The 14903-nt window shown below is 39.5% G+C and overlaps 1 protein-coding gene across 1 annotated transcript in view; it reads right to left on the bottom strand.

The window, feature by feature from the left end:
- The window catches only part of LOC140139511 (lactadherin-like), a 30549-nt gene extending 17111 nt beyond the window's left edge, over positions 1-13438 (bottom strand). The window contains exon 1 of the mRNA XM_072161238.1: positions 13335-13438. Within this exon, the coding sequence (XP_072017339.1) occupies positions 13335-13395 (61 nt within the window). The 5' untranslated portion in view covers positions 13396-13438. The remainder of the gene's footprint in view (positions 1-13334) is intronic.
- Positions 13439-14903: the final 1465 nt, after the last annotated feature.

The raw sequence follows: 14903 nt of genomic DNA, 5'->3' as shown, positions 1-14903 counted from the left end.
TATTGTGTGCTAATACACGATAATAGCGCTATTAGCGCTGGTAGCGCCATTTACTATAACTTTTAATATTTTATTACTATAGCACAATTGCAAATGACACGATAGTCGGTGTTAATAACGCCATTAGCATTACTTGCGCTAGTATTGGATATTAGCGCTAATAGCATATTGTGTGTTAATACACGCTAATAGCGTTATTAGCGCTGGTAGCGCCATTTACTATGACTTTTGATATTTTCTTACTATAGCACAATTGCAAATGACACGCTAATTGGTGTTAATAACGCCATTATCATTACTTGCGCTAGTACTTGCTATTAGCGCTAATAGCATATTGTGTGCTAATACACGATAATAGCGCTATTAGCGCTGGTAGCGCCATTTACTATGACTTTTAACATTTTGTTGCTATAGCACAATTACAAATGACACGCTATTCGGTGCTAATAACGCCATTAGCATTACTTGCGCTAGTACTTGCCATTAGCGCTAATAGCACATTGTGTGCTAATACACGTTATTAGCGTTATTAACGCTTTTCAATTAGCAAATAAATTAGCAAATTTCAAATAGCACGCAAGCGTTATTTGAATATTAGCACCTGTTAGCGTTCATCTGATAATTGCGGGCTATGACGCTAAATAGCGGTAATAGCACGGTTTTCATTCTTTCAGCGCTAATTAGCATTGTTAGCATCTTGGCGCGCTAACGCGCGCTAACGCGCTAAATGACCAATATCGCGCTTGGGTCGAATAAAGGACTATGATTACCTACGGGATTATCTCAAGGATATAATTCTGTTCTCCATCCTTTTCTTACATCTTCTCTGGTATGTGCTAGTGTCAATGGTTATTGTTAAAAGGCAATAAGGTGTGTAATTGCAATATTTCCTCTGAATAGGAAAGACTCTCTACATCGAGTTATGTATGCTGGTGGTTCGCAATACTGTTATTTAAGAGAAGGTATCTTCCAAATCCAAATCCAAATGAAGGTTTGACGATTGATTCGACTCTATGGACCATTTAGAGAAAAAAAATAGCCCCCATGTCCCTCGCGAAAATCCCGGCATTTTTCGCTAGAAGCCAAAATCCAAAAGCACCTATAATCATGCACAAAGACACTTTTTCGGATATGTCGAGTACAAGGATTCCGATTCTGACATTAGTTTGACATTACGGCATCATTTTCACCTAGAAATCCAAGATGGCGGCCGCCGGCGCCATCTTGAAAAAATAAGTTTTGAACCAGAGTACCTAAAATCGTGTTAAGTTTTGACCTAAAATCGTGTACAAAGACACTTTTTTTTTCATAAGTCGACCACAAGGATTTCGAATCTGACATTACTTTGACATTACGACCTCATTTTTACCCTGAAATCCAAGATGGCGGCCGCCGGCGCCATCTTGAAAAAATAGGTTTTGAACCAGAGTACCTAAAATCGTGTAAAAGACACTTTTTCCGGTAAGTCGACCCCAAGAAATCCAAATCTGACATTAATTTGACGTTATTTTTATAACATAATTTTTGCCCGGAAATCCAAGATGGCCCCCATTTGGTAGAGCGTAAATGTAATTTTTGAATGGGAGCACCTAGGATCATGAATTAACTCCATTTTTGTGGCTAATTATAAAATAGTAATGGATATGGAAGCATTATGTGTGTCATTTCAGCTTTATCTGCGGTTTACGTCCCTTATCTATGGATAATGATTTACGGCGTACAGCAATTCATTTTTTCCACGGACCACAAGACTATGGAATGACCTACCTCAAGACATCATTGACATCCCTACCCACAAGACCTTCAGAGACAGCTACTTGGACTACATTACTAAAGACAAGAATTAGACAACCACTCCTAGCGACCTCCTAGCAAAGCTCCCAAGAGGAAGATTCAGGAGGAAACCAGCAAAGTACAAAGTAAAGTACAAAGTACAAAGTACAACGTAAGGCACCTTATCTGGGGTTTAGATGCCTTATCTGGGGTTTACGCTCCTTATGTGATGGAAGGCGCCTTATCTTGGGGTTAGACTGCCTTATCTGGGCTTACGTCTCTTAGCTGGGGTTAAGGCGCCTTATATGGGGTTTAGATGCCTTATCTGGGGTTTAGACTGTGTTATCCTAGGTTTACGTCCCTCATCTGAAGTTAAGGCGCCTTATCTGGGGTTTAGATGCCTTATCTGGGGTTTGCGTTCCTTATCTGGGGTTTGCGTTCCTTATCTGGGGTTTAGACTGCCAGGTCTGGGGTTTACTTCTCTTATCTTAAGTTTATGTTCCTTATTTAGGGTTAAGGTGCCTTATTTGGGGTTGGGACTGCTTTATCTGAGGTGTACGTCCCTTATCTGGGGATACGGCGCTTTATCTAGGGTTTAGACTGCCATATCTGAGTTTAAGTCTCTTATCTGGGGTTAAGGCACCTTATCTTGGGTTTAGATGCCTTATCTGAGGTTTACGACCCGTATCTGGGGTTAATGACCCTTATCTAGAGTTAAGGCACCTTATGTGGGGTTTAGATTCCTTATCTGGGGTTTATGTTCCTTATTTAGGGTTAAGGCGCCTTATTTGGGGTTTGGACTGCTTTATCGGGGGTCTACATCCCTTATCTGGGGTTACGGCGCATTATCTGGGGTATAGATGCCTTATCTGGGTTTAGACTGCGATATGCTAAGGTTAAGGCATCTTAGCCACAGGTAAGGAACGTAAACCCAGGATAAGGCCGTCTAAACCACAGATAAGGCGCCTTATCCCTAGATAAGGGATGTAAACCCAAGATAAGGCAGTTTAACCCCCATATACGGGACATGAACCCCAGATAAGGCGGAAATGACACACTTGTGCTTCTGCTCTCATTCAAAAATCACATTTATGCTCTACCAAATGGGGGCCATCTTGGATTTCTGGGCAAAAATTATGTTATAACGTCAAATTAATGTCAGATTCGGATTTCTTGGGGTCGACTTACCGGAAAAAGTGTATTTGTACACGATTTTAGGTACTCTGGTTCAAAACTTATTTTTTCAAGATGGCGCCGGCGGCCACCATCTTAGATTTCTGGGTAAAAATGAGGCCGTAATGTCAAAGTAATGTCAAATTTGAAATCCTTGTAGTCGACTTATCCAAAAAAGTGTCGTTGTACCCGATTTTAGGTCCTCTGGTTCAAAACTAATTTTTTCAAGATGGTGCTGGCCACCATCTTGGATTTCTGGGTCATGCAGAGGTCAAAGTGTAGAAATGCATCTTATGGACATCTGTAAGGGGTACGGGTCTCATTCTTGGTGACAACAAACTTAATGATCAGGGGAACATTTTGGAACACTCTGCAGGGGTCAGGTCAAAGGTTAGCTGGGGTCAAATCTTATAATTTCATTTTCTAGATATCTGTAAAGGGGTATGGGGCTCATGACCAGGGGAACATTTTGCAGGGGTCAGGTCAAAGGTCATGCAAAGGTCAAATTTTCGAAATGCATTTTCTGGACATCTCAAACTCCGTGACAACAAACTTAATGATCAAGAGAACATTTTGGAACACTGTACAGGGGCAGGTCAAAGGTTATCTGGGGTCAAATCTTAGAATTTCATTTTCTGGACATCTGTAATAAGTACAGGGCTCAAACATGGTGACAACAAACCAGGGGAACATTAAGGAACATCATGCATGGGTCATGTCTAGGTCATCTGGGGTCAAATCTTAGAATCGTATTATCTGGACATCTGTAACTCGTATGGGGCTCAAACTCGGTGACAACAAACCTCATGACCAGGGGAACATTTTTGGAACATTTTGCAGCGGTTAGATACCGCCAACCGCCAAAAAATTCTGTCATTATTGGCTATAAATGAAAAGTAAATAAGATATTGACCTATGATTTGGAGGCTATCAGTTCGTATAATCATTGAGGAATGCGAAACAGATACTCTTTCGGATTCAGTTACCATGGTTACTAGTTAAAACTCACAATGTTCAAAAACAACATTGATCACTTTCCCTGCCTTTCTCTGCCGCCCCACCAAAGCATACCAAAAAAGTGTTAAGGGGTTACCCCCTTGAAAACTCATCAGTTTTGACAATATATGCTGCAAATTTTTTCTTTATATCCGCCCTCATTTTTTCCTTCCCTTTTCTTTCTCCATTCCCGATTTTTTTGTTTGCGCCCCTCTGCGTTTGCCGCGGTAGGCGACCGCCTAATTGTCGGAACTGTATACGCGCAATCTACTAATTGAGTTAATATAATAATTAAGTTAATATAGTTGTCTATAGAAAACAAGCAGACCTCGCCTATCTGCTAAATGTACAGGTTTGGTGGCCCTGAAAGAGCTGTTCACTGAAGACTGCCCCTTGTCAACAGAAAACATGTACATGTAACAGAAGAATACGGCTTACCAGGAACGGTTTAGTCACTCATGGACAGATTGATTGATTGATTGTATGCGCGAAGAGCGTATATATCACTCAATTGCGGACGTGATAAAGATTAGCGCTCTGTGATTAGTTGTTTGAAAATAGAGAGCGCCGCGTACGACGTGGTAAAGATTAGCGGCTCTGTGATTGGTTGTTTGAAAATAGAGAGCGCCACATACGGCTGATGTCTTTGCCGCCATTTCTATTGATAGTATAAGTTTCATAACTCTGATTTCCAACGCTTCACGTGTTGACAAGGGACATTCTTCAGTGAACGGCTCCTTTCAGAGCCACCAAACCTTTAAAAATAGCAGATAGGCGAGGTCGGCTTGTTTTCTGTAGACAAGGGGCAGTCTTTAGTAACGGGTCTTTTCAGAGCCACCAAAACCTTTAAAATTGGCAGATAAGCGAGATCTGCTTGTTCTCTGTTGACAAGGGACAGTCTTCAGTGAACGGCTCTTTTCAGAGCCATCAGTAGGCAAGGGGTGGCCTACATGTCTCATTCTTAGGTACTAGTACTTTGTCCTGAAGAAGTCAGAGCTACTCTTGACGAAAGCTTGACAGACTAAACTTGTCCGACGGCGAACCCGCTTAAAAACCCATTAATTGTTATGAATTCCCGTCTTAAAAGCCTATCCCACAATTTGAAATTTCACCCCCTGCATAAGCGGCCATTTTGGATTTATGCAAATTAGGCACTGTTCCACTACTATGTTCTTTTCCTTAATTTGATTTGATTGGCCCATTATCACTCACCCGGATGCAAATGTGTATGATCAATATATACTGTTCATCAAATGAAAGGCGTTCCTGTTCTATTAAGCATTGGACGTTAATTAATATATCAATGACAACGACGAATACGATGATGATGATGATGATGATGATGATGATGATGATGATGATGATGATGATGATGATGATGATGATGATGATGATGATGATGATATTCGCTTGTGAAACCTTTTGTAGTTTTTTTGTTCAACTTTTAAGCCAATTCGTCGTCCGTATTCCATAGTGGCGTATAGTGGGGCGCCGCGAATAAACAACTTTTCGAGAAAATCGGGTTTGAAGAAATGCCAATTTAAAATCGAGTTGTGTAAATCAGACATTCATTATATTTTGTAAATGATGTGAAATTTCTGTAGTAAACTAAATAGATTTTATTGTTATATATTTTTCAAAAGAAATAAATACATACTATTGCTGGCAAACTGAAAATAAAACTATACGTCACTATGGAAAACGAACAAAACGCAATACCCTAACCTAACGTTAACCGTACGCCACCTCGGTCGCCGTGTAATCCCTATGGCGTTACTTTTCGTCGTTCGTATTCCATAGTGGCGTATAGGTCCGATGCGTGTACGCCACTATGACATACGATGTTTTTCATTTTTGCCGATATTTCATAATTATAAAATGTGTATAAAAAGTGGCGTATGGTCGATACGCCACTATGGAATACAAAAATGTCAGTTTGTAACTATACGCCACATTTAATTAATTAATTACTAATTAATTAGCTAATTATGACTGATGAGACTTAGAAAAAATGAAAGAGAACATCATTAAAAACATATGTGCCAATTTTCAAAAAAATGACCAAAAATCACTATACGCCACTATGGAATACAGCCGATGAATTGCTGTTGCCTTATTGGAATTTTATTTTGAAATTTCGAGTATACGAATCTTCTTACTACAATACGTAGTGCGATCCAAGAGGTCATCAAGTATATCTTTTTCCCAGTTATGACCAGGGACAGGCGATTTGCGCGGAACTTTCTTTCCGCGCAATTCCGCGCAATTTAGGTATACATGATTTACACTGAAAAAAAAAAGTTCCGCGCAATTCCGCGCAATTTGCTATTTTTTTCCGCGCAAATCGCCTGTCCCTGGTTATGACGCATAGTGAGTGGATGTGGGTCATCTACAAACCACAGATCACCATCTTTATACTCCCTCCTTGGACAAGTTTGGGCATTCAAGAATACAGGTGCTACCATGCGTTGTTGACAAAGACATATTTCTGCAAAAGGAAGAGACCATCTCAACGCGCCGCGCCTTGATGGATCTGGTCTTTTTTCCAGCACGCAAAGGTGGCTCTCCACTATACCCAGATGAGCTGTAAATGAAGAAAATATTAATTCGAAACCAAAAACTTGAAGTGGATATCAGATACATCCCGTATAATAAATTACTGAGTTTGGCGAATTAGTAAGGCTAAATACTTTTTCAGTTTTATTTCGGAAAACGGACTTTAGCGATGCGAAGAACAAGGTGTTGATGTATATTATGATTCATCCAGTCGTAGAAACAGAGGTGAATTATAAATAAAATACTGGAATAACTTACTAATTTTGCGAATTTTCATCCAATCTCATTGGACTTCATCTGGCAACTGCAAAGATGGTCCGGTATTGATCGTAGTCGGAGACTGGTCACGTGTCAATCGGCAAGGAATGTTGACAATCGATGAATCCCAGGCGTGCGACAGTTGGAATCTCAGGCCCCCTCGTTTGTTGAGGGATGGCTTCTCCACTCGTTCCCAAATCGCTTCTCGAACTCCCCGCTCAAACCACCTCTCCTCACGGTCTAGAATGATAACATCCTCCGTATCAATTTGGTGTATGGAAGTTTTAGCATGAGCGTATATATCAGAATCCGGTTGCCAGTCAGTAGAACTAGGACGTCTATGTTGACCAAGACGAGCTTTAAGGGATTGTTTTGTTTCTCCTACATACGTTTCTGTGCAGTCCGAATCCCACACTTATAACCGTAGACAAGGTTGGACTGTTTGTCTCTGGGGGCTTATCTTTAACATGCACTAGTTTTCCGCGCAATATTTGTTTACCGGCTTAAACGCGGTTGTGATGCCGAAGAGTTTATAGATGTTCTTTACTCTTTCAGAGACACCAGCACAGTAGGGGATAGTTATCAGTGTTTTGTGAGTGGCTTGTTCAGAGTCTTCATTGGGGGTTACTGGGTCTCTGAAAGAGTAAAGAACATCTATAAACTCTTCGGCATCACAACCGCGTTTAAGCCGGTAAACAAATTGCGCGGAAAACTAGTGCATGTTAAAGATAAGCCCCCAGAGACAAACAGTCCAACCTTGTCTACGGTTATAAGTGTGGGGATTCGGACTGCACAGAAACGTATGTAGGAGAAACAAAGCAATCCCTTTTAGCTCGTCTTGGTCAACATAGACGTCCTAGTTCTACTGACTGGCAACCGGATTCTGCTATATACGCTCATGCCAAAACTTCCGGACACCAAATTGATACGGAGGATGTTATCATTCTAGACCGTGAGGAGAGGTGGTTTGAGCGGGGAGTTCAAGAAGCGATTTGGGAACGAGTGGAGAAGCCATCCTCAACAAACGAGGGGCCTGAGATTCCAACTGTCGCACGCCTGGGATTCATCGATTGTCAATATTCCTTGCCGATTGACACGTGACCAGTCTCCGACTACGATCAATATTGCCAGTTGAAGTCCAATGAGATTGGATGAAAATTCGCAAAATTAGTAAGTTATTCCAGTATTTTATTTATAATTCACCTCCTTCAATAAAAGGTCAAATTTTCTTTTTGTTTACGTTAACGAGGTCAAATTAAGTTAATTAGTTTCAAAAGCACTGAAATGGCCTTTCGGCCTAATTCACCACCAACTATTCACCTATTGAATTGCTGTTTAACATGAACACCCGCAGATCCTATGTCTGGTCTGATATTGGGTCACTCATACCACACAGTGTCATCGCCCCGATATCTCCATGGTAGAAATCGCCATGGTAGGTTGAATCCACAGCCACGAAAGGTCATTTTATTCCGACCTTATGAGACGCATATAATTAGCCAAGTGACCTGACTAAGGCTACTGACAATAGCCGGGGTAATTGATTTATCGCTGTGTGAGTAAGCTTGTATACGACATTGCGGTAAATGGTCATACTGCCTACACTGGAGTAGTGAGTGCAGAATATAGCCTGCGCGCTGTAGTCCATACAGGACCAACGCAATATAAAATTAGCGATTTTGGTCAGATTTTGAGTTCAAGACTCACGGCCGTTTCTCAAAGCGCAAACTAACGACTATCATATCTGTTCAACACGTATTTTCAAGTGTATGAGACCAGATCTGGTTTCTTGAGACGAAATCATTTACGGGAGATATTCATCATTTTCTAACCCGGTATTCGATGATTTCCGTCTGATATCAAAATCGTGCATAGCAATTCACGTGTATCGATCCCGTGTATTCATTTTAGTGTCTCTGCTGCACCAAATAATTATTAGCCAGGCGATGATGTCGGTGTGTACCATTACACAGGAGAAGCAATTAACATGTATTGTTTATTCAACTAATTTGTCAACATTAGCGTGTGTTCAGTGTTCAAAGGGTGACTGGTTTTTGGTTTTTTTCTATGAAGAACCAACAGTAGAGTGTTTGATTATTGAATTAGTTCAAGTGTTTAATGCTTTTGTGTTGAAGGACCAAGAATATCCAATTTCACTATTTTGAAGTCTCAAAAATCACCCAAATAAATCAGGGTTGCCAATCCGCGATTTGGTAGCCCAAATGGGCGACTTTTGAAGAATTTCCCCACTACTTTTGACAATTTCCTGTCCCATAGAAACAGATGGTTAAGAAAAAAAATGCTTTTTAGCAATATAGGTACAAGTCTCGTAAGGCTAAGCATTTTGATGTCTTGAAGTCTTACATTTATTCAAATAAATTAACAAGGCCTGTGCAATAATTGATTATGACTAAGACTCTTGAAAGCTCCAGAGGTTTGACACGGACCAGTACTTGCAATTCCAATCGCATCATCCGTTACACCATAAATTAGGTGTCGTGAGGACCCTCATTGATAGGAAAGATTCAATTGTTTCTGAGGAAACTGATCGCCAGAAAAAAATTCACATATAGAGCAAGCACTTAGTCAATGTGGCTATCCTCAGTGGTCAATGATGAAAGTTATCGAGGAAAAGATCTCCCAAAGCCAAAGAAACTAAAACCTAGCGACAGTAAAGACAAAAGCAAATGCCTCGTTGTGCTTCCATATGTAGAAAACATGGTTTCGCAACATCGTTAAAACCACATTCCACCATCCGCAAGGCTCTTGTACACCCAAAGGACAAGCGAGACCCGCTCCAGACAGCCGAGGCGGTTTATGAAATTCCGTGTAAGAGCTGCCCAAAAACATACATAGGAGAAACGGGTCGCCTTTTGTCTACGAGACTAAAAGAACATAATCGGAAGCAGATAAAGCTAGTGAGAAAACTTTCACCAGAGCACAGAGGAAGGCGTCAACCACAGAAATTAGGGGTTCATTCATATTTTCATGACTAAACGGTTGTTTATGCCCGAGGGGCCGCTTGCGGCCCGAGGGCATAAACAACCGTTTAGTCATGAAAATATATGAATGAACCCCGTTCATACATACCAGAACATTCTGTGATTCTTATTTCATCAAAATAATAACAAAAAATAACAATTAACATAAATAAAAACCACGAATTTCCTTCGTTTTTCCTACCCCGTGATCGCACATCCGGGCCACCGGGCATAAACGTTGTTTATGCCCGGCTCTCGACCAATCACGCGCGCCGTTATATAGCGCGTATGTATGAACTTACAAATCAGCCATAGCTGAACACACAGCAACTAATAATCACGTGATTGGGTGGGAGGAGGCCAAAGTCATCGACCAAGAGGCTAACAAAACAACCCGTTGGCTCAAAGAGGCCATCTGGATTAGGAGCAGAGGTAACACCACCATGAACAAGGACCAGGGGGCGTACAGACTTCATCGAATCTACGATCAGATCATCAATCGGCAAGCAACCCATGTGACGTCATCAAGATCAGTCACAAAGATTGCCGATAACAACTAGAAACACCATCACTCACCAAACCAGAGTGAACAAGATTCCTGATAGGAATCGAAATATTTCTAGTGAGTACCTAATTTTACTAATTTGGATCTGTACTGAGAACATTTGCTAACCAGAGCATGAATATTGATCAGAGTACTTTGCCCTATTCAATTTATCTGTTTAATGCACGCTGAAAGCATTTCCATCTACCATGAAACAGAAAACTAATAAAATAATTATTCTGACTACTATGAATAAAATACGACAGTGACAAAGTAATACATGCATTGTAAGATGTGCATCATTTAGCTACCCAGTTGCTATAGCATTAAATGTCTTCAAAGGCAGATTAATATAACTACACTCCTTCTGGTTGTTATTGCCAACAGCCGTGTTATGGTATTAGTCCATTGAAAAGTACATTTCTCTGTTCGATAGTGAGTGCAAAGCGCGGATTCGCTTGAGAAACAAATTTACCAAAGCAAATGAATATCGTCAACCTGCTACGCTAATTGCCTAAGTCATTTTTTGTAATTTTAAAAACAAAGTACAAAATATGATTCAAGCATGCATTTAAACATAATTTATTCACCAATCTTTGCACACGAACTTTCATTTTAAAAGCCAGATGAAAGCGAGGGATAAGGGAGTGGTGATAAGAGGGGAAGCGGAAGGGGATCGTAGGGGGAGGAGCGGGGAGAGAGTGAAGACAAAAAGAAAAAGAAAGAAAGATGTAAGGGAGAGCTGGAGAGACGAAGAAGGAGAGCGAGGGTGTGTAAAAAGTGTAGACCTAAAGTGTAGGCCTAAGAAAGAGTAAATGCCAAAAGGAAAGGAATAAATAAATAAATATATTAATATCTATTATACAGCCTGTCTCAAAAAAAAGTTGTGCAAGTGAAAAGCGCCCTCTTTGGCAATTAGAAAATACCGTTGTGACATGATGCTTACATCAACGTCAAGGGCGTTGTCTTAGCTCTCAAATGCCGTTTGTTCTGTAGTGATTTTGTTGACGTAGTGAAAAAGGGTACTTTAGGGGGAAGTGTTAGCTTTCGTTCGATATAAAATAGGGAACAATTGAGGTTTTGAAAAAACCAAAAAAACAATCACAGATTAGATCTCTTCAATAATATTGAAGAGAAATATTATTTTGTATTTATAGTCCTGCATCTATGGTCCCCAATATTGATCAATCAAATCAAATCGTGTATATGCCGCATAAATTTATATTCACAACTTGTATCTTCATCAATCCGGAACAAAAGGTATAGAAATCAATAGCGTACAATGTTGCTAACACTGCGGGTAAGGCGCCAAATTGTGCTAGTTCAGTTTATACCATAAGATCGTTTACCACGGCTTCACAGGCTCTTCATTTGAATATTTACTTTTAGATCCCTGGTTTAGATCCCGATTTTGGAATTGTTTGAAAGTATTATTGTCTTTAGAGTTGATGTAGCAACATACAAAAATAAGTATTAGATGGGTTATCAATAAATTTAGTGTCTTTCCGTTGGCTAAACATAGCTGACGCACACCGACACCGCCTGGCTAATAATTATTTGGTGCAGCAGAGACACTAAAATGAATACACGGGATCGATACACGTGAATTGCTATGCACGATTTTGATATCAGACGAAAATCTTCGGATACCGGGTTAGAAAATGATGAATATCTCCCGTAAATGAATTTTTCTCAAGAAAATGTGGTCTCATACACTTGAAAATACGTGTTGAACAGATATGATGGTCGCTAGAGTGCGCTTTGAAAATTGGCCGTGCGCTTTGAACTCAAAATCGGACCAAAACTCTAATTTTATATTGCGTTGGTCCTGTATGCTGCACTCACTACTAGGCAGTATAAAAGTCGATGACCATTGACCTCAATGGGGTATACAAGCTTATTCACGCACAACCAAGATCAATTACCCGGCTATTGTGAGTAGCCTTAGTCATGTCCCTCGACTAATTATTCGTCTCAAAGGTCTGAACCAAATGGCCAATCGTGGCTGTGGATTCAACCTACCATGGCGATTTCTGCCATGAAGATATAGGGTCGATGACACTGTGTGACGTAGGACATTTGGCTCGGACTGGGAGGTCAATTGTTGATTCGCCACGCCTTTGTGCTTCTTTTACTTCTTGTAAGGTATCGGCAACACTGACTGATTCAGATGAGTGCAACTGAAGTTTTCTTGCGGGGTTATCAACAGATGTTATCAACAGATAACATTATAGCAAGGCGAATATGGTAAATCTGTTGAAAACGACCTATTCAAGCACAGTTTTTTACTCAAGTGATCCTTAAAATATTTTTCAGATTTTATGTCATTAAATGAAAGAGCACAGTTATATTGTTCATAAACTAACTTCATTTCAATGAGCAATGACCAAAATTATTCTCTTTAACTTGGAAATCTTGTGCGGAACGTTGCTGGTTTCGCCTGTTTTGTCACATAGTTGTAAATTCAATGAACAATGACTTTGCTTAAAGAACGCTTACAAATTCATAATTATTAACGTTCTAATAACATTTAGATTTATAAAAAGGTCATGAATATGTTTTTTGAAATGCTTTATGTGGAAAAAATGCTACAACAATAATATTTAAAATGTTGTACGGTATTGTAAAATATTTTTGGCACATATGTTTGTAAAACATTTTGTCAAATTTAAATAACATTATTGTCGAATATTAGTTTATAGCAAATGTTCGCAAATATTTGAAAGTTATTAACACTAAAGTTAACCCTTTTTATACCCTTTTTATAACCCGATATATAAACGTTTCAATTTGCTTGGATGGTATTAAACTGCATTTTGTGACATTCTATCCGCCATCAGCTTTAATGTTTTCCAAGGTTCCTTTGACAGCGTTAACCATCGCGTATACGTGCGCGACGTCAAGCGTGTGCATTGGACCTTGTGCAAAATGATACGCGCTGGACGGGTAGCAGTACGCTTAATTTGTAAAAGGAAATCTGAATAACAGTATATAACATTTGATTTCTATATCTGTCTGAGAATGATAAAAATGAACAAAAGATGTAAACTTACCTGTGACGATGATGACCAAAAAGAAAGAAACGTCCAATTTCATTCTAATAATTTTTCGCATTTCATCCACTTGTACGTCGAAAATGTTCAGATTTTGATACAAATCTTCAGTATGAAATAACTAGTTGTATTGATCAAACTCCGACTACATAAACCGTAATATTCCTATGTTATACACTTGGTATCTAGTGGTAGGCTGCATCTGTAATCCAGGTGCCTAAAGTCGTGTTCACACGGTCGGACATAAGTAAGTTATTACCGGTAATAAGCGACTTATAACAGGTAATAGTAACTTATTACCTGTAGTAAGTGACTTAAGTCCGACCGTGTGAACACGACTTAAATGTAAAAACCGTGACGACCAATTGAACCATTCAGACATGGCACGTTTCTGTTTAATCATTCATGTATGTGACCGTACACCACGAATGAGCCGTAAATGTCCTAAATTGTTTTCTGAGTTATGTAAAATGTATATGAAGGTCGTATTCATAGGTACCTCAAGTTAGCACTAGTCAAACACCTTTTAAACCAATAAATAATCCTATTATTCTACCTATGTCTACCTATATTATGTCTATAGAATTCTTAAATATCTGTTTGTTTTGGCTAAATCCTGTTCAAGTGGTGGGTTACAGAGCATTGTATTTTGTCTAGGTATGTATAACCAACAATTAACAATGAGAGGACATCCCTGAACCTCGTTCACTAGTAGAAAATTTAAAATGAGAATTCTTTCAAAGCGATGAGAATTGGACAAAAGTATGAGAATTGAAAATGTTCTCATCCAAATGAATGAGAAATGTTAATTAACGTGTCAACCACCTGTCACATTGTATTAAATGAGGAATTTAAGTTTCAACCGTCATAACTACAATCAAGTGATAATTTGCTGGGATGCTTCCATAGTTTAATGACTCTCCCCGCTCCCCTTATTCAATGTTGTATAACAAATGCCGCATTTTTTGTGTCAGTTCCTGCAGAACTGACACCTTCTCCTACAGGTTTGACGATCACGTGACAATTCGAATCATCATATCGAAATATCACGTGATCTGTAAAAATATCAATATCGATATCAATACTATTCGTCAATTCAGCCCCAAACCAATTCGCCCACATGCTAATTCGAGAGGAAACAGAATATATTAAATAAGAAAGAATGGACTGTTTACCAACCCAAAGTGTTACAATTAAACAAGACAACAAATAAATACAAATCCCAACAGGCACACAACCCAACTTTTAAAAAAAAGCAAGGGAATATGCCGGCATGGGAATCGAACCCACGACCTTCCGATCTCAAGACGGACGCCTTATCCATTAGGCTACCAGCTCCCACTGATAAACGGTGGTTAAAACTGGGTCTAATGTAAAGCAGTCGAGGTATACAATACACACAAACAAAATTACGAAATCACACAAGTGAAGGAGATCATTACTGATGCTTAATCGTTTCCCCAGTATAATATAAGTAAAGTAGGTAATGGGGATACGCATCCTGCACAAGAACAAATAAACACAATAAACACAATTAAGATATAATCACTTTTTTGTACGTTGTGCACT

Source organism: Amphiura filiformis, chromosome 18 (assembly GCF_039555335.1).
Source record: "Amphiura filiformis chromosome 18, Afil_fr2py, whole genome shotgun sequence".
NCBI classification, from domain to species: Eukaryota; Metazoa; Echinodermata; class Ophiuroidea; order Amphilepidida; family Amphiuridae; genus Amphiura; species Amphiura filiformis.
This window is presented reverse-complemented; position numbering and strand designations above follow the sequence as displayed.